Below are 21,018 nucleotides of genomic sequence, written 5' to 3'. Positions count from 1 at the left end.
ATTACTTATTCAGTGTCAGTACAAAAGCCCAATCCTACCCTCTTTTAATAACGTGCCACTCCACTGCTTTCATAAAAGGAAGTTGTATAATTTCTCTGGCACAATAAGGAAATGCAAACAGAACTTAAGTTTCATAAAGCTTTGTACTATTTCAGTACAAATGATTCATCATAACTTCCTAAACACAAAAACTGCAAACATGAGAAAAAGGGAAAAGAGACTTTTATTTTTTTTCCTCTGGTGGTGCTTTTCACATTTGTTAGTTTAGATGCTACCTGTCCCGAATCAGAAGTCCACTGTAAGAAATGTGAAGTCGTAACTTAACTTGAAAGTTTTTTCTGGGCCAAGACATACAAGCACTTAACGGTGAAATAAAAAAGGGAAACATAAAGGTGGCACTGCTATGTCTAATTCTTACCTCTCTGACTCTTACAGTGGCATTTACAGACCTTCAGTTGGGCTAAGCAAGCTCTGAGTGCAGGAGAGAGAGGGAAACCTGAAGAAACCATGACTGTACTTGGTGCATTTCTCAGCTGTAGATTTGAGTTCAGTGCAGCTATAAGGGTGGGTTTATGGACTTTTGGACTCAAATCATCCCTTTGGATAAAATAAGCTCACCTACAGTTTCAAGACCCAGATGACAATGGTGGCAATGCTGCTTCCATTTTGCAGAAGAGCTTTGTTCGAGGAACTAGGTATCTGGGATTTTAGACTTTATCCAAAATGACTCAGGACCATAGCTTCTTGCTTCCCTTACCACAAGGGCCCCCTAGTTATTTCTGCATTTCTATTTTATTTTATTTTACTTTTTTAGCAAATGTTTCTCTGTAAAATGTATAGGCAGACACCCTACAAAAATCTGGGAGCAAATAACAAAGCCGCTCTTTCATGCTAGCCAGCAGGCTACAAACTTAGACTCCCTTTACCTTTTGTCCCAGTTTCTTTCTCCCTATCTGCAGTGCTGGTCCAGCTTCAGTGTGGAGCGTGGTCCACTGATTTGGGAACCCTCTGGCAGGGTGGAACTGGGGAATGGAGGTTAGATGCTCTACAATGAAGCCTCCCACTTGCTGAACCACAAGAATACTGTGTACATTTTTGCCGTCCCACATTTGCAAATAAAAGGCATCCTGGCAGCACCCCTGCATGAAGAGTCCTCTCTGGATTTGTACATACCAGGATGCCTCCTTCATTCATCCAAAACAACTGTAGGTGGGTGACAGGTGTCTCTACATGCTGAAACTGGTGGAAGTAACAGGAATTATGGGCCGTCATGGCAACTGACTTTAGGCACTTTTGCAGAGCCAAAACCTGAGATGCCAAGAGATTCCCAAGTGCTGAAAGTGTCCACTAAAAAATCCTTTTGACTTAAGTGCTCCTTAGGCATCTTCAGTGACATTTAGGTGCCCTAAAAATGCCTTTCTTTTTTTAACTCTTTCCTGGAATATCTCAATCACTCTGAGGTCAAAAGCTCAAACACTTGGTTGAAGTTACCAATCTGGGCACTCGTGTGTCAGGCGTGTCCTTCGGTGTTTCTTTCTTCCGGATTTAGGCCACAGTACAGAACAGAGGAAGGCAATATCAGCTTCCACCCATAGCTTTGCATGTGCCCAACTATTGTCATTTAAATCCATGTCCAAACCTCTACAAAGATCACGTTTCACTTTTTCCTGCAGTGCTTTGTTGGAAGGAAAACTTGATATAAACATGTAAGAATTTTAGACTTCTCCAAGCCAGTAAGTACCTTGATATAACGCTTGAAAGTGATACAAGAACAAGTGCACTGGCCCCAAAGGGAAAATTATGGTTTGGTTCATATAAGAGCTTTGTTATTTTCTCTGGAGCAGTGCACAAAGGGCCCTAGAGATGCAAACATTGCTCTTCTCTGCTCCTCATATGGCTAATGGCCTGGCTGGTGCCATCATTTCTGTCTCTTCTTCTGACTCATACCCCTGTACTTCTACCACAGCAAATCGAGACTTTGGCATTAGAGCTCGTCTGTCTGCTCTGGTGAAACAACGCTGGCTGATTGAATTTCCTCTTCGACCTGACAGATTGGACGGGCCCACTCGTCTATCCAAGCGTGCCATTGGAATCAGCTCTTCCTGATGGTGCTTTTCTTCAAGTGGACATAGTCGGGGCTGGGGTCTGAACATTAATGGGAAGGAAGCATCAGAGACACTCTCTTGGTGATCTGAAGGAAAATAGATTAAGAATTCATATTTTGAAGAAGAGAAAAGAGAAACACCATGATATTGGCACGGACAGTTAGAGGGTAGTCAATATGTTACAGCATTTTGGTTTTAAACCCTGGAACTGAAGCATTTTAAATAATTGCTATAGAAAAAAGAGAGCAGTCAAGAACTAAAAATAACCCTAAAATTTTATTTTCATCCCAAAGCTGATGTTTAAAATATTTTATTGATCTTGCCTCTACCCTGAAAGCCCAGCAAATAAGCACATTCAGCCGCTTTTCAGTGCCTCGCAGAGCTGCTCAATGACTTCACAGGGCAAGAGTGCTCCTTTATGTAGCTTTCAGTTTTCTACAAATTTCACAAGTATACCTAGTACCATGGTTGAAAAGCTTTGTGAAACCCATAGCAGAAGACAGAAATTGACCAAGGAGAAGACTCTGGTGCCACTGAAAATCAAGTTTGCTAGTCATCTGTGATTAACAACCGGGAAGAAAACAGTTTCACCTGAAACTAGGAGTTTGACTCTAGGGCACTTTGATTACATTGGGTGTGTCAGACCTGCTCCTACCAGCTTTCTTTGACACAAGTACACAATAAAAATTTGCCTGCAGTCTGGCAATAATTGGCTTTCTCATTCTGTTGAGTTTACAGAATATACTTTTGTGACTTTTCTTAAAGCCATCTGTAGTCTGACTATGCACTAGGGAATTAGTTAATTTAAGAAACAGCTCATAACAAGTTAGAAGGTTTTGGGAGATAAACACAATGGTCCATAAGTAATAAAATTAGACTATATGCTGCTGCAGTTAAAGCAGACATGTGTTGGGTGCAGTCACACAGCCAAAATTTATCAAGTTATTGCAGCTTAATAACTATTAAAATATTTTAAGCTAATGTTTACTTCACAGTTGGCACAAAGTAAGAGCACATTCACCAGCACTTACTCCACTGAACAGGGGCACAGATTTCTTTAAGAGCAGAACCTGCTTCTGTTAGGCCATGTGGGCATACCACACTGCGAGAAATGAAATAGGACAGGTATTCTCAGGTTTGAAGGGCTTCTACATAGCCCTTTGGGGGCATCATTGGTACAAAGTATGTATGATATATACTGTAAATGAAATCATGCATTTTTATGAGTGGCAGAAAGAGCTGATAGGTGGTTTAAGGATCTATTTGTGGTCATTTCTGACCTCTTAGTTGCTAAACTTTCTGCACTTTCTATATACAGGAGCTAAACCAAGTTTGCTGGAGGATATTTATTCCAGGGTGGCTTCCTCCTGCTACAGACATTTAAAGTGGTGTGAATAGCTACATAATGGCCCTGAGATGGGGTCAGAAGCTGGACCAAGAATTCTAATTATTTGGATAGATCACAAGGCAGGGCTCAAATTCAGGCCTAGCTATTAGTAAAAATGTACCTGCATTCACTGCCTCAGGATTTACGCCTCTCCCCACTGAATTAATATATCTGTCTGCTATACCAGGACTTGGTCCCTTGAAGGTGTCTGAAATGCTTTTAGGTCTGCAGCTGCTGTGTAGAACAGTTTGAGTCTTTTAGAAAGACACATATCCCCCACCATGACATCCTGACAAACAGAACAGAAAAGAATCAGCTGTATGAAAAAAAAAATCCCCTTGAGTTACTTTGATTTTCCCCTCTGAATAGATCCTATGGGTTTCAGTTCTGCTGCCATCACATGTGAGTGTCCAGCCCCAAGGGGATGGTTTGCCTACACAGATCTCTTTTGCTTTCATCTCTTTCAGAGTAAAAGAGAAAGGGAAGAAAGAAAATAATTTTGGCCCTGCAGGAAGCAAACTTTTTTGTCCAAGTTTTTGATACAAAGGCGAAGATTAAAAATACAGTTTCAACCGCTCTAGCTAATTCTGCCAGAAATTAAAAGGGATTTCTCTAAGGAACCCAAATGAATTTCAGGTTCACATAAATAAATGTAGAAAGGAGCCAGGGAGATTACAGGTGGAGACAATGATGGACATTCAAGTGTCCTAAATTCCATGTTTTCATTGACAGTGTCCTGCTATGTTTCTGTGCGCAATTCAGTGTTGCTCCATCCCTAACCTCTGTCTCCTTGCTTAGAGTATGAGGATGGATCTGCATTTTACTGTGTACATATGATAACCTGAGACTGGCTGATAACTTTATGCAGTAATACCAGTTTTACTACAGAAATGTTCATAGAGAGCAAGCTGGGAAAAGGGGAGAAGAGACCAGCTGCTGGGGGACAGATTCTGCCAGGATTTTTTGTTGGGTTGTGTGATTAGAGGCTCATCTCCACAAAGCCAGAGGAGCCCCAAGGCACAAGGGCGGGGGGTGGGGGGGGCAGGGAGACCCCAATACCTCAGTCAGAGGAATGAGCCTGAGCCCCTCTGCCCTGATCCATCACGGGGGTGATCAGCTCTGTGGGCAGGGTGAGACCCACCATGAGAGGGTATCCCCAGGGCACCTCATAGAGTGAGGTGTGGCAGGGTACAGTGCTCGTTGTTGGGATGTCTGGGCAGAAAATTTTGGGATCATGCAGGACTTAAGATGGGATGTTTAGAGCAGGAACCAAAGCCAGGGAAAGTCAGGGATCAGGGTAGTGTGGGGAGGAACAAGTTCAGGAAAACAGATTAAAAAGAGGATAAAAAGGGCTGCTTGCAAGTAGACAGGGGCTGGTCAGTACGTGTGTCTGTCCTGTATTCTCATTAAACTCCACTTCTGACTGTTTTCCTGGGTGAGCAGCTCCCTATAGTGTATACCTGCATGTGTGTGTATGTCTGAATGCTAGCAGCTGGCAGGACTGGGGTGCATGTATATCGTGTGGGTTCATATGTCAGTGCAAAATCACCAGCAATCACCAAGCTGGAATAACCATTGAGTAGGATAAAAGGCTTGGGAACCAACTGTTGGAGCAACCATGAGTCCGGGACAGACACTGGGATGAGCAGAAGGTCTGTGAGTTGACTACTGGAGGGGGCAGGAGGTCCAGACCGGTGACTGAAGAGATCATGGGGTCTGTGGCTGGCTACTGGTAAGGCTGTATTCTGGAGCAGATACCAGAAAGACCTGTTTGCACATGTGAACTTCGGTGTGTGAGGCAAGGGGAAACCAGAGGGTCTAGAAGCCCACTATGGGGAAGACCGAGTGTCCAAGGGCAGCTACTGGAGGGATCTGCAGTGCATGAGGTGGGGTGGAAGAGCATGTGTGTAGTTCTGAGTACCAGCAGCTGCCAAGGGGCTGTGTCCCTGGGGGGCTCACAGGCCCAAGTGCAACCAACTGGGGAGATGGGGGGTCCAGAGCCAGCTGTTGGGCAGAGCACATGTCTAAGGCCAGCTACTGGGGGATTCAGAAAGCAGGTATGTATATATAATTTTCCACTAACAGGCTATCATCCTGATCAGCCAGAGAGGGGACCAGGATGAGGCCATTGGTGCTGTCTGCCTTTGTGCGCGTGCTGTGCCCTGTCTGTGCTGCTCTGTGTGTCCCGCTGTGTGCACGTGTACATGGAATTATGGCTGGGGAGGGGTGTGTTGGGAGTACCTGCCTAGCCTCGCTACCAGCAGGACCTGGGGGCATGAAGCTGCGGCAGCCTTGCCTCAACTGGGCTATGGGTTCATCAACTCCTAACAATTTTGTACGCAATTTTGTCTGTGGGGCTGCAGGGAACAGATAATTTTCTTGCTTTCTTGGACGTACTCAGATGCCCTCATGGCCAGGCCAGACTACAGGAATCACAGGAATATTTGTGCAAGAGGGAAAAAGAGAAAGCGAGGCGATGCTGACACAGGATAGAAACGGCAGCAGTAATGACCATATAAACAACATAGATAAAAAAGATAGGAGAGAAGGGTGTAGCTCATTTAAAGAGACCAGGGACTTCAGTGGAAGTATTCATTTAGTACTGTTAAATCCACTGAGCAACTGGCCAAGTTTCTTTCACTGCTGGAGTAGGACACAGGGTAAAGCACATCAGTTACCTGTAAAAGAAACACGTCTGGCTTTTCGTCTAGTGGGCTGGCTGGGACCCTGAGGCAAAGAGAGGTATCGTACGCCTGTGGTGCTAGCCTGTGTATAGAGACAGAAAATATTCAGTGTCCATGATTGCCTCCACAATTTGCACTTACTTGGTGGGATGGGTAAAAGGAATGGTTATATGCTTTTTCTCCTGTGCCTCTGCACATTTGCAACTAAATTTAGAGAAGTGCGAATAAGATCAGTGCTGGGCTTGGATGGGTTGAACTCATCGTTGCTCCAGTGAAAATGCCTGTGCCTGATATAATAGCCCTAGGTTTTTTCTAGTCAGTGGAAAGAAATATGTTCTCCTAAGATTCACCTTCTGATTTCAGATGACAACTTTAAATAAAATTAATATACCCAGCAAGAACTTATTTCTCTTCCTTGACTGTGATTATCTCAGCTGTAAATGTCTATGGTATCCAATGCCTACATTTGGTCTGACAAATCTTACATTTACTGATCGAGAGCCCAAACTGTCAGTGCAAGGTGTCAGGGGCTTTGCATCAGGCATTTGTGAATCCACAAATTCATACAGCTGTGATTATGCTGTTTTGCACATGCCAAAACAATGCAAGTGACATTATTTTACTACTTACAGCCATAATAGCTGATTTCTGACCAATGTATAGAGGTAGGACATAAAAATGTTGCTGTCCACATGCTAAGTGAAGCTTTTTCTTCTTAGGTGCTGCATGAGGACATTAGGGGAAGTATCCATTTTAATGATTGCAAAAAGCATATAAAAATGGGTCTCTCTTTCCTTATTTACAGAGAAGCAGAGGCATTTTTAACATGAATAGTAGTTTATGTAACAGGTACCGGTCTACCCCAAGGTAAGCTGTTTCCCTTCCTGCAATTCTGCCTCAGGCTGTTGTGCCGACGGATGAGGATTTCTTGGGCTTGTTTCTCATTTGTGTTGGTAGGCAAGTTGTGCCGGCTGTATGTCGGTGCCTGAAACAGAAAATGCACCCAGTTGATTCTCTTTGCACTTGCAATGTTAATAACCTTGTGCAGTCTAGCTGATCACAGGGCCAAGGGGACACCTGCCCCGGCTCAGCCACCAACTCACCACAGCTCTCTTTGGTATCACATAGAAAAATGCAGCCATGCACTAACCTCACTCCTGCGGACCAAGATGGGAGGAAGCGTGAACACAGCTCTAAGTCTCGGACCTCAAGGGCTACAATTGGATGCCATTTTTGATAGACTTAAGCCTGCTTGAAGTGCACCATTAAAATATACCCACCTACACAAGGCTGTTAACATCTCTGGGCTTGCCCTCCCTTTGTCAACTGTCTTCTGATAACACAATTGGGAGCCACAGATCTGAGGCAGGTCCCAAGAGGGAGATAGCTGGTTAACCCAGCACTGAGCCTTGGTACTATTATTACTGAGCCAGGAGCAAGTTGCAGATGTGCCCTGGAGCAAAAGACTGTTAGGAAGAGTACCTCTCCACAATGAGATGCACAGTTGAATTTCCTTTCCATATTTGGACGAACTACACCTTAATATTACCCTAAAACTGCGCATCTTTTAGGACAGGCTTTTTTAATTTATTGCACCCACCTTGTGAAATAAGGGAAACAATTATCTGCCTTAAAGAGAAAAAATCACTGAGGTTTATAACCTCTCTTAAAAAAGCAGGATCTGATCTCAGTCTCACTTGCAAGAGTCCTTATAAAGTTGGTATGGTGAACCAGAGCATTACCAGGCCTTCAGAGCTGAAAGTGAAGTATTAGAACTGGCATTATTTTACTTCCGATCTTTCATTCTCGATACCACATAGGAAGTAACTGGTGCAAATAGTCATTACTGTAATTGATTTTGAAGAGAGAAAGTTCATTTCAGTAATCTAAGAGGCAGTCATATATGCAAATTGTTGCTGGTAAGATAAGAAATTAATATTATAAGGATAATTGGCCATGGCAAATCAAACAATATTAGGAATTAATATCATATTAGTAATGACACATTTAAATGAGCAGGGCCTAGCATTTTCTAGTAAATGTGTGTTACACAAGTTAGCCCTGTTCATCTGCGTAATTTCAAGGTTACTGTAATATATCCTCTACCACAGGAGAGCACTCAGTTGTATATTCTGGGCCCAAGATTGGATTAAGTAGATATTATACACTGGGCTGCATCAGTATCAGCTCAAATTTCTGCAAAACAAATCCCTGCTCAGGTATTATCACCCCCATTTTATGGGGGAAGAAAACCCAAATGTCTAAAGTGAAGGTCCAGAAGAAGTGGAATTATTCTTTTCCTTTCTCCTCCCATGGCAAGGGTAAACTGTTGTTCCCACACAGACCAAGGATTTACCAGCCTGACTCTCAGCTGACTGGACTACGCAATGTTTACTGCTGCTGGTCCACCCACACCCACAGGGGAGTTTCACTGCTGCTGGCGACCTGCCAGCCTGCTGCCTCCCACGAAGCCCTGCATCCATCCCTCGGTGCCAGGTAGCCATCTGCCCAGCATCCGTCCATCCCGCTGTCCCACGCCGCTGCAGCAGCACGCAGGCCGCCCAGCCAGCCAGCCTCCAGCACCCAGGCTGTGCGTGGTGACCCCAGGGAGGGGACCTGGGAACCCAGACTCCCCCTGGGGATATTTGGCAGCCTCGGGAAGGCAGTTTCTGAGTCACAGGTAGCTGTGCAGGGAGGGAAGCCTCACCTCTACAGCTAAGTCACAGATTTTCCTGGCTTTTTGTGCTGCCATCAGGGTGAAAAACTGATTGAAGAAACCTGCTTTCCTTTTTTCCACCCAGCAATGAGCCCTGAGCCAAGGCTCCTTCCCCTCCTTTCCTTCCCCAGGCAGGTCCCAGGTCGGAGCAGCTGCAGGCCCATGTCTCCCACCAGCATGACCCCAGGGCCGGTCCTGGTGCTACTACCCGGCATGGCTATGATATGGGAAGGGCAAACAAGAGCTTTTAGCCTGCAAATAGTGCACAATAGCAGGTCACTTACGCACCCTTTGTCGCACTTGATATAGATTATGTGCCAGGACATTTCTCATGGCCTCCACCTCTGCAGGGGAAAGCCTATGCATACGCCGATTTCTACCACCCCTGTAAATAAAAGAGAAGTTTAAATATGATATTAATGAGTTGATTAAATACTATCCCCATGAAATGATGTATGATCTATTTTTAATGCTAGAACAGAAAGTTATGAAGAGCCTTTCAGTGACAAGTGGCACCACAAAATCATGCATAAAGATGCATAAAAAATGTCAGGTTTTCTCTTTCCTGGGTTTTGTCAATATATTGGGTCGTCAGAATGGGCCCTTAGCCCTCATACAGCTTGGCAGAAGCAACTCTCCTTTTCTTTCTCAAAACTTCTTAAGGAAGTTCATATTTAAGGGTTAGATTGGGCAACAACCAGTTCAGGAAGGCACTGCAAGTTTCCTCCTCTGTCGGAATACTTTCTTCATCATGATCTAGCAGTCCAGGCTTTGTGGTCCTACTGGTTTTAACTCCTTTGAGAAAATGCAGCAAATCCTTAAGAACTAAAGGACATGTAATTGAGGGGTCTGAGAGACCTGCCCTGTGGTGAGAACATATAGGGTTTCTTTGCTACTGAGCCTCTTTCTCTATTGGAAATGAAAGAATTACCTAAAAGATAAGCATCTTCGTATTTTTAACAAACTGTGACAAGAAGCCCACAGTCACTTGTAGCTGCCTGGCTTTTTCACCAGCAAAACAATGGAGGAGGGCTGCTGTGAAATGTTAACTGGTTTCACTAAATCGGTCAATCTGTGTGAGAGTTAGCATTCAGCTGAATTCCCAAGAAAAGAAAGGGAATTAGATAGTGATCATCCAGGATGAATCAGTCTGAGTTCATCTTGTTCCTTCTGGTTTTTTTCCTTTCCCCATTTGTTTTCTTGCCTCTTTTTATTTAAAAAAAAAAAAATTGCAAATCTTTGTTCTCAGCTAAACGATGCCCTTAAAGTGTCTGTAAATTGTGCAGTTAAAGAATGAATTATGATCAATGTACAGTATTGCTAAAGCTTTGTGCACATTTGTGTTACACTCCCTCTAAAATAAATTAAAAACTTTTAATGGCAAAGGAAGGTGGATTTAAGCTAAACTGAGATTATGCTGTAAACATAGGAAAAAGTTTGGGATTTGCAATTACAGCTAGTTTAAGAAGATTACCACTCTTCTGTGCTATAATCTAACACGAACATCTTGAAAACTTGTAGGACCATCATGAGCTACCTGGTTTCTACATTTTACTGGCTCTTACCATCAAGTAGACAGTGAGCACTGGTGGCCTGGCCCTGTCCAAAGTCGTTGGAATATAAGAATTAATTCCTGATATATTTCAAGGTTTTTGAATGTGTTTTCATTCTGCATCAGACCAAAACTGAGATCTGCTAAATTTTTCATGAAGTAAAAGAAAGAGAGAAATTTACAATAGGCTAAGGCGTAGTATTAGAGGTAGGGCTCGGGTTACCAACGTGTTAAGGATCTCACTGAGGCATGAGAGACCCATGAATCTACCACTCAGCTATTGACAAGCCAGAGTGACAGAAAAGGACTCCTTTTCTAGGTTTGACCGAAAATCGTATCCTGGCCCTGATTAGTTCTTCCTAGCAACTGCTTAATTGGCGTTCATCAATTCTCAAAAACAGCAACAACAACAAAGCTAGGTATTTACAGGCAGGGAAAAGGGACCGTCACCACCACTCAGTTCCAGGCCAGCTGGGCGGGTTTGTTGGTTGGTTGATTGGTTGACTGGATTTTCACTTTGTTTCAGCTCTCAGGGATAAACTGACAGGATCCAGGGATGCCACCAAGTTTCCTGGCATAGGTGTAATCCACCTTTATTCCATACTGGGTCTGGCATGTCCCACGCTGTGGGACAGCCTGTGTAGGCAACTTTCCACAGCAAGTAAACCGGTCTCTTTGATGTCAGCAGCCCCTAGCTGCTCTCACCTTGGACAACAGAGAGACCCTAGGTACACCTGGGAAAGCAAACACAAGTACAGGCCCTGGGGACTAATGGCAGTCTGGCCTGCCAACGACTAGTGTTCTATAAAATGCAGGCTTGGATCATTTGTGTAATGCAAATTGAACTGCCATAGTTGGTGCAAGTGGCCTTGACATCATAATGAGCAACTCTCTCTCTGGTCCATGCTTCACTGAATGCCTCCATGGGGTCTTTATACCTTACAGCTGGGAATAAATAGGGCAAAGCAGCTAAATAGGGGAAAGCAGAACTCCACTGGTGTGGACATCAGATCATCTCTTTACTTTTCCAGTTGCATACCTGACGGCCTCCACATGCCAGCACAGAAGTGGCCAGTCCTAAGTCATTTGAAGGCTTATCATTTTGCTCTTAAAGTGACTTAAATAGAATAAATAAAATTCCCCAAGTTTCAGCTAAGCTGGGATAGCAAGAGAACAAACAACATGAAGATAGTTCCTATTGTTCTGGTGCACAAATAAAAAATGCGTATTCTTTTCATGGGGTTAGATATTAACCTACCCAACCGATAACAATGCACAGGTATGGTATTAACGAACAGATTGCTTTTACACTTTGCAATATACAATACATTTAAAAAGAACTTTCAAAAAAAAGCCGAACAGGTTTGATATGTTACAAAACCCATAAAGAAATCCTTATTGAAACTCTTTCTTTGTCCTTATTGAAACCTCAAGTATGTTACAACAAAGCACACTGCAAGAGATATATTTGTGAAGAAAATACTGAAATGATAATATGCCATGAAAACCAACTGCCTATCTGTAATGAGTACCATGACAGTATCTCTTTCTTCTTTAAACACGGAGATAGTTGATACATGGAGGAAATAAAATGCCTTCCACAAACCCTGTAAGATTATTTTTTATATATTATATCTAAAATTTTGAACTTTGTGAACTCTCCACCAATCTTCACTAGTTCTGTGAAGGAAGTAACATTCATCAGGCACAACTGCAGCACCACAAGTGACAACACAGCGCTTGATTCTGGTCTGTACTGTATTGAAACATCCTAAACATCCTAAGATTTACTCTTACCAAAGTCAGTATTGCAGTAATATGAAGCCAACATTAAGTAAGCTCAGCATCAAACCATCTCCCTCTAATGGGCGTATTTCCTACAAAAACAGCCATACAAACCCAGTTTTGATAATATCTGCTTGGCTCTGCTTTTGCCATTTCTATACTTATTTCTAAGGCTTATATTCTCCAAAACGTCATAATCAAATCCTCTATTTTCATTCAAATATGGATTCTTTGTTGCACAGTCCATGGGCAAATTTCTCCAGTCCACACTGGAAATGCTTACAGTGTATTGGACACCACCTGCAGGAATCACACCAGCATGAATGCAGTTTCTGAGAATAATGATAATTCACAGTGATGGAGATCTGCTTCCATTGCTATAGAGCGTTGCCCCTTGTGCTACTAAAGGCTGCAGAACTGACCAGAAGTACTGGTGAAAGAGTTTTCTAACTACTCTGGCACTGAAAACATTGCTTTACATGCCATATATTGGAATTTTATTTCAAATCTCCACTTGCTCATGACCCAATTTTTGTATCCTCACTGAGGACAAGGACTTTAGGTACAAGCTATCTCAATGATAACAATTAAACAATTTACAAATACATTTAGAAACCTTTTAGTCTTAAGTGGGTTCACTTAATTGCCCAGGAGAATGGAGATATAAGAATTGCTGCATTGGCTCGGACCAAAGGTCCAACAGCTAGCTCACTACCCTGTCTCCTCCAGTGCTCAGCAGTGGACACCTATCAACGAATAGAGCTGGGGAAATGTATTTTCCTAGAACACTCTCACAGCCTCCTAGAATCAGAATGTTTCTGAGCCACAGGGTGCACTTTGTTTTTTTGAAGCTGACATCTCAGTTTTAAAAAGGCTGTCTCAGTAGTAGAACCTGTGCATCACAGACTGATGCACGGAAAAATTCAATTACAGCCGGAGTAGAGCTGGCAAAAATAAGTCCATCATATCAGCTGTCCATTATTGAATATTTTTCAATCTAAACTGTTAGCTCAGAAGAGAATTTCCGAACTACGCTGAAGCAATTTGTCTTATTTTCTCTTTCCCTCAAGAAGAGAAGCGGAATGTGGTTTGATTGCCATAGATTGTCTACCAACCTTGCACATTTTCTTTTGGCTCAGAACAGTCATGGGAATACAGCAGACAGAAAGGAGCCTGACAGACGAGCAATCTTTTTTAATATCATCCATTCAGCAAAGAACAATTTTGAAAGAAAAGGGCAAGGTCTTATGCTGCACGCTGGTATCAGTTTCAAGAAAGCAGATGAATCTTGACATGATTAAGCTAAAGTTTCAAGAAAGATTTTAATTTAATGTCTAGTTGGTATTTGGATTTTCTGGTATGGGTTAAGATGATCATTCAAAAAAGAAAATATGCTGGGCCCTGCCAGAGGCTGCTGCAAAATGGAGAGAAGTTGAAGGATGCAGCATCAGAGAGCAGGCAATAACAGCAACAGTGGCCAGTGGGAGCCCAGGAAAAAGTTTGTGGGAGCAAGTGTCATTAGCAACACCCAGGGTCTGGACAGTGGTTGCAAGGTGAGGATAAATACATGCACAGCAGTTAAAGTATGCAGGAGTGAAGATCTGTACAGACTTCTCTCCCAGAAGGTAGTTTCCTCAGTGATGGCTGATCCCACCACTTTTCTCCCCTGGTCTGCCTGATGCCAAGTTGCATTACTGTTTCATAGAATCATAGAATCACCGATGACTTAGGTTGGAAGGGACATTTAAAGGTCATCTAGTCCCACCCCCCTGCAGTGAGCAGGGACATCTTCAACTAGATCAGGTTGCTCAGAGCCCCGTCCAGCCTGACCTGGAATGTTTGCAGGGATGGGGCATCTACCGCCTCTCTGGGCAACCTGTGCCAGTGTTTCATCACCCTCATTGTAAAAAATTTCTTCTTTATATCTGAATCTGAGTCTGAATCTATCATCTTTTAGTGTAAAACCATTACACCTTTTCCTGTTGCTTCAGGGCCTATTAAAAAATTCTGCCCCCATCTTTCTTATAAACCCCTTTAAGTATTGAAGGGCCACAATAGTGCCTCCTCAGAGCTTTCTCTTCTCCAGGCTGAACAACCCCAACTCTCTCAGCTTTCCTCATAGGAGAGGTGTTCCATCCCTCCAGTCATTTTTGTGGCCCTCCTCTGGACCAGCTCCAACAGTTCCATGTCTTTCCTGTGCTGGGGGCCCCAGAGCTGGATGCAGCTCTGCAGGTGGGGTCTCACCAGAGCAGAACAGAAGGACAGAATCACCTCCTGAAACCTGCTGGCCACACTGCTTTTGATGCAGCCCAGGATACGGTTGGCTTTCTGGGCTGCGAGCGCACATTGCTGGCTCATGTCCAGCTTTTCATCCTCCAAGTACCCCCATGTCCTTCTCTGCAGGGCTACTCTCAATCTTTAATTGGATTAATTTGGTATGGAAGTACCAAAATATGGCAAGGCAGTTTGAGGGATTGGAAACCAAAGTAGCAAAAATTACAAATGCTACAAGTAAATCTATTTTCAGCAAAAAATTGTGTTTGGGATACTGAAGTCAGGACCTGAGCTCTAAGCTCTCCTGTAGGTGTCTCAGCACCTAGCAGTGATGAGCAAAACCCACTGCCCAGCAAAGTGACGAGTACAGCCACCTTGAACCACTCAGAGTGGCTTCTGTGCCCGACACATGATTTCTCTTCAGAACTGCCTATCATTGAAGAGAAACAGGGAAAATGTCCCTGGTTTTAATCTTCAGCCTGTAAACAAAAAGCCAAAATGCAAATATGATGAGCACCAAATTCCCAGCACAAACCAGCAACTTCTCTTTTCATAACTGTCTTTTGTTGTTCTTATATTTCTATTGAATTGATAAAATCCCTTGGGCATTTCCTCATTTTTGTCCCCTTCCTTTTTGTCCCTATTTTGCAAAGGGTCAGGAGGTCAGTACTCACTGTAAAGCAGCTGTGGATGATTTTGAAATTTTCATGCCACTCTCAGCCATCTCAATGGCCAGTTTTATCTCCATCTTTTTGTACAATGACACGATGCTGGATTTGGGCTGGTGTTCCCGAATTAAGATTTTCTTCAAATACTTATTGTCAAACTTCTTAAATCTGCAAAAGAGATATTTAAAAATCAACGTGTAAAAAAAGGAAATGTGCTTTTATTTCTGTGGTACAAGCTATTCTTCATTCAAATGCACACATATATAATTCAGTGGTGGAAGCTGAATCTAAATTGGAGACACCTGTGGACTCCTGAAGGCCTAGTGAGTGGAGGCCTTTAGGGGGACATTTGGCATGGTCTCCTGGTCCACAGAGATTGCAAAGCCCATCAGACAAAAGAAAGAAACAAGCTGCAATCAGAGAATAAAAGAGGTTTGGGGTGTGTTTGCATATGACACCACCATATTTGTCAGAAAAGAATATGGCCAGTCTCCACGCTTTTGTACAAATGTTGTATTCTAGTAGGGCATAACAGCAGCAGCTGCTCTTACAGTAATCCTGGCCTATTCAGCCAGGCTCTAAATGGCACAGCAGTTACAGTAGTTTGGGCCCATTATGTTGCTGATAATTTTGAATCCTGACAATAAGAGCAAAGAAAACACATTTCTTTGTATCCTGAATAACAGAGAAATTGAATGGACCACAAAATACTATGTGCTCATATGCTGCAGATACCATAAAATACCGCTAATGTGTGGCATAATTTGAATGTGAATGTGTGTGTGCACTTTTGAACAGGTATGTGCTTTCAGGCAGACATTTAGCACAACAGCAGACCTTCTTACATGTTTCCTTCAAAGGAACAGTTTACCGCTGCAAGGTAATGTGCTCCACAGTGCCACAAAAAGCACTACAGAGTTTGTACAACTTTTCTTAACAAAGGCTACTTTTTATACATTAATAGCAGAAATAGGTACACAAATGTTTCCACTGGGATTGGAGCTCTTTATGTTTTTTTTATGTAACAGAAAGCCTCCCAGAGTGTCATCACTTAGGTAACTAATTCTGATATACATATGCTAAATGTCTCTAAAATTGTGTAGAAAAGTCTAGGGCATACCTTCTATTACAATCTTCTTACATTAAGTGTCTTCACATACAGCGTGTTTTTTTAACCTGCTCCTGCACTGAAACACTACGTTTATGGTTACCTGGGACAAAATTCTCTTTTCATAGCTGTTGGGTAGATGTGAGATAAGGGGATAACATTTTCTCACAGATCCATGAAAATGCAGCTATTTCAATGGAATTACTGCTCCAACAGGGATTTGTTTAGCTTATTGACTGCACAGACAGTGCTGTGGTCCTAGCAGATGTCCTAAAGCTATGTCTGTACTGTAAGAGCCAAGAGGACATTTTAGCTCCTGGGTCCATTTATGTGCCCAAGCACATTATGTCATTACTCCTCACTGGGACAAGAACTGGATGCAAACCAGTCACCTTCTTTCCACTCTTAATTTCTGATTTCCATAGGGAGAAGCCCAGTCGTGAAAGGAGTTGCCATATGTCCCGACAGAGCCCCCTGGCTGGATTACCGGGGTCCAGCGCTAAAAGAAGAGACAGAGGAGTCCAGCACAGAAGTCTAGGCATAGCTAGGATAAATAGGGATAACTTTTAGCCCACAGCACCATAATAAGGTGTTTGTGGGAAAGGAAGATTAGTCTCTCCCCACACTTCCCTTCACATGCTGCAGCGGTGGCCAACATGACCACAGGGTTCCCTTAGGGAAAAGGTAAAGGGAATGGCAGCTCAGAATGGCAGGTCTGTGTCTTCTGGAAAGTGCTTGGAAGAGCCACAAAGCTTCACAAAACCACCTCTTCCTGCTTATAGAAGACACAACTCAGGTCCTGCATTTCTGAGTGAAGTCTACCTTGGCAGTATCTGCTTATGCTACTGGATATTTAAATTCTACCATTCCCTTCAGTACTCTAATTTTAAACATTACTGAATACAAAGGCCTGTAAGGACAGGTCACTGTTACTGAATCTGTACTCACCAACAAGGGATCGGATCATACGTGTTGTGGAAGCTTACAGAAAAAGTCAGTGAGGCACTGACACCTTACGTACCTTCTGTTTTAAATCCAGACATAAAGAAGCACTGCCATGGATCTAAGATTTATTCCAGAGCTATGTGCTCAGGCTGATGTCTGCAGCATGAGTTCCTGTGCTATATTTTTCTTTCAGAAGGCTTATTTTCTGCTTTTTTGTACAGTAGCAATTCAGCAAGCAATATATGAGCACTGCACTCCCGAGAGATAACAGTTACTCAGGAGTTTTAGAAAGAGGTATTGCACATGTCCCCAATATTTTCATGCTATTTTACCTTTATGGGGCACAAGATTGATTTCTTATTCTATTTACCTATTGTATTTTACATGATAGATAGGTTATTTTATTATAGTAGGCTGCAATAAGAGATGCTTACTTATCTCTCAGCTGATAATGACTCCAGTGTCCACAGATGTCTTCAATACCAGCCTTCAAATGATCCATCAACTACAGAAACAAACATGGAAAAAATTTAAGTGGCAATTATGGGAAAATAATGTCACCACAAACACGCAACTGTTGAGAGAATTTTGAGATGTTTTAATTGGAGGGTGTGAGTTAATTCTGAAAGCATCTACATTTCCTTCAAAAGGTTAAGATCCCACTGTGGCAACTCCTGTGCTTGGCTGCAGTGGCAATATTTTGATGGAAGTGACAATTCTGTCAGTCTGCTATCACCTTTTCCATCACCCAGCAACACATAGGCTCAAGTAAAGAACTCTGTCCAATGGAAGATGATACTGAGCATCCAATTGCCTGGTCTTCTTTGTCTACTGAGACCAAAAACTAAATTCAGGGTTCTGCCAACTAAGTTTCCCTTCTTCATGTGTGACCTCCCTGAGAGGGGCACAAGGTCAGGTACCCCATACCTTGACCTTTGCCTTGACTGACAAGTCCTCTGAGGATTTTGCAAATTCTTATGTGACTGGTACCTTCATTGCTGTTAACGAACAGTATTTTCAGTCATCTTTTGTGTTTCTAGCATTACAGAAACAGACAGAAAAATGGCCAGTCCTTACATACATATTGTTATAAGTGGTGCTTTTAAACCTAAATTCCTTTCAAAGTTAAGTGTAAAGGTTGAGTTAGTAAGAATTAAATGCACTTCAAATTTAAATCAGTTGAGATGCTCTGATTTTGCTAATGTCTCTGTATGTGCTTAATTTTAAGGCACAATCTTTCCGTTAATTTCAAATTTTGTGAAAATTAAAGCATGTAAATATATGTTGTATAGTGTTGTTAAGTCAGTTTGAGCAGCTTTCTGTTATTTTATATGATGTTAATTTGGCAGCTAAAGCAAACCTTTGAGAGGGGAAAAGGTTGTTACTCAGAATAACTTGGAGCTAATTTTCAGACCAATGGCTCAACTCAATTCAGTTCAACAAAACTTGATTAAAGACTTTTAAGTTGTCAGTGGGTCTAGAACCAGTCAAAAGATGGCAACAGAGGTATCTGGCAAGTCTAACTGGGAAGGATGCCGAGTGCGTTCTGTAAACGCTGCCTTTATGTTTCTGTCCTCCCATAGTCACAAGTATCAGGAATTAAGGGCCCTGCTACACCATGACACTTGTGGTACGAGATTATAATATGATAGTCACTATGAATATAAATGAGATTATGTATTTTTAGAAAATCATGCCTATGGTTTCCTCCAAATGTTGTTAAAAGCATTCAGTGTCCAAATCCACTAAATGCCACTGCTACCAAATGCCTCCCTCTGTCCAGCTCTTTTGGAATAGCCTTTTTCTTCTTATTTTTAGGATATCAACCTCTGATACAAAAAAACTTACTCGCACATGAATTTCTTCATTGATAGACTCCTTTTTGTTGGTCTTTTTAACATCTAAATATCTGACCAATGGTCCAATTGTGATTCCCTGCATTTGGAACAAAGAGTGGAAATGTTAATTATCTTTTAGGAAAAAAAAAAAGGATTTAATTTTAATCAATTACGAAAGCTAAAGTCTTAGACACAAGAATGATCTATCACTTTTATGGAGACCTACAGAAGAGGATTAAACCCAAAAACTTCAAAAAAAATTACACACCAGGGTCTTTTTTAAGCGAGATTGTATTTGTCAGCAGGTTTTAACTATTTAAAGTAACTGACACATTGCCAACCTTCTTCAAAGCAGCACTCACTTGAATAAAAGCATTATAATTGTGAGGATATTACAATCTTGACACCTCTTACTTCAACATTTTCAGAATTTAATATTTTGGGGTTTGGGTTTTTTTCACTTAGAAACCATTTTCAGCTGTTCCCAATTCTTTTCTGCACTGCTACAGAACAGCATTAAAAAAGGGGAAATAGAAACAAAATGTTTTTTCTGAAACATTCTGGCAGAATCTAAGTGTCTAACCACAAGGGCATAGTGCCCCATTGGCGCCCTAGAGTATCTGAGATATTGGCATGGGAAAATACAGAGCATGGGATGCAAGACCTCCAGAGGATCCAGTTGTTCCAGGTACAGCAGTGTGCACCGAGTGGAGTAAGCCAAACATCTGAAAGTAGACACCTGTTCTCAAAAATCTGAATTATTCACTCTATTTTTCTTTAATAATCTTTTACAAAGGATTTCAAAATGTTCTCATTTGGTCTCCAAGATGAATGAAGATAAAAGTAAAAAAGTCAAAATCCTTCATAGAACTGACATATTGTTTTCTGTTCAGTCCGAGATACACCACTAGTAGAGAATAATTCTGTGTTGAAGTGTAAAGTTAAAATGCTTATTAATTTGGAAGAATTAGGAAGTGCCTGGGGAGTGAACATAAGATATTTTGGACACAAAGTGCCCTTTTCCCTGAGTGTTTTAGAATACACAGCTTTTCAATACAGACTTTCTGAAAAAGTTATCTAATAATACCTAAAAAGCCTTGAAAGAGTAATTACACAGTGCAGTGCTAAATCTGGCCATAAAATATGATAGCTTGTCCTAGTTTAAGAGTAAATTCAATGCAATCTTACTATGAAGCTTTATGTCACCTCTAATACATGAAAGCAATCCGTTAAGAAATACACTTACTTGGATGAACACAGTGAAATATATAACTACAAGAGTAGAAGTAATGAACAATTTTTTTCTTGGGAAGAGATTCACTGGAAGCAAGAATGCAAGAGAGAAGCTGCTGGCTCCTCGAAGGCCACTGTAGGAAATAATGAGTTGGTCTTTGAAGGTGAAAGGATATGTTCGGAACTTGTTACTGATGTAGAAGAGAGCAAATACACCTAGGAGGGGAAAAAAACCACAACTGTTATTAATCAAGGAGAAAAAGAAAATATTGAAAGCAAAACAACATCTTGGCTCAGGCAGATGTTGACAGAAGTTTCTTTTCAGTTTTGGGTTCTTGTAGCTTCTCTTTGACCAACTGCTGAATCTGTTTTATGTGAAATAATCTCCTACAAAAGACCGTGGTTCCTAACTGCTTCAGGACTTAAATTTACTATGCAGTTTAGAAGTGAAATTAGGGGAAAAGGTTTACTTTCTATATTTATGTTGCACAGTTCTTCTCCGAAGTGTTCTGGAGACAAGACAAACCACTGGATGAGTTTTTCCTGTGCCTCCCCTTGCAACGTTTCCTGTTTTCTGCACAGTATCTGCTCCAAGTGTTTGAACAGTGCTTTACCAACAAGTCCTGTGGACAGGTTCATTGAAAGGCAAAGAGTAATAGCATTTTAATTTTTAAACCTCTGGCTTACCATGTCTCTAATTCTCTGTTTATTTCTCAAATTTCA

The 21,018-nt window shown here is 41.9% G+C and overlaps 1 protein-coding gene across 1 annotated transcript in view; it reads right to left on the bottom strand.

The window, feature by feature from the left end:
• Window positions 1-1,889: 1,889 nt before the first annotated feature.
• SLC9A4 (solute carrier family 9 member A4) overlaps window positions 1,890-21,018 on the bottom strand; it is a 35,930-nt gene continuing 16,801 nt past the window's right edge. Inside the window, exons 5-12 of the mRNA XM_064471851.1 lie at window positions 20,309-20,511; window positions 19,073-19,159; window positions 17,659-17,729; window positions 15,178-15,339; window positions 9,181-9,277; window positions 7,030-7,161; window positions 6,171-6,258; window positions 1,890-2,191 (exon numbers count right to left, since the gene is read on the bottom strand). Of these exons, the coding sequence (XP_064327921.1) occupies window positions 1,890-2,191; window positions 6,171-6,258; window positions 7,030-7,161; window positions 9,181-9,277; window positions 15,178-15,339; window positions 17,659-17,729; window positions 19,073-19,159; window positions 20,309-20,511 (1,142 nt within the window). The remainder of the gene's footprint in view (window positions 2,192-6,170; window positions 6,259-7,029; window positions 7,162-9,180; window positions 9,278-15,177; window positions 15,340-17,658; window positions 17,730-19,072; window positions 19,160-20,308; window positions 20,512-21,018) is intronic.

Source organism: Phalacrocorax carbo, chromosome 1, assembly GCF_963921805.1.
Source record: "Phalacrocorax carbo chromosome 1, bPhaCar2.1, whole genome shotgun sequence".
Taxonomy (NCBI): domain Eukaryota; kingdom Metazoa; phylum Chordata; class Aves; order Suliformes; family Phalacrocoracidae; genus Phalacrocorax; species Phalacrocorax carbo.
This window is presented reverse-complemented; position numbering and strand designations above follow the sequence as displayed.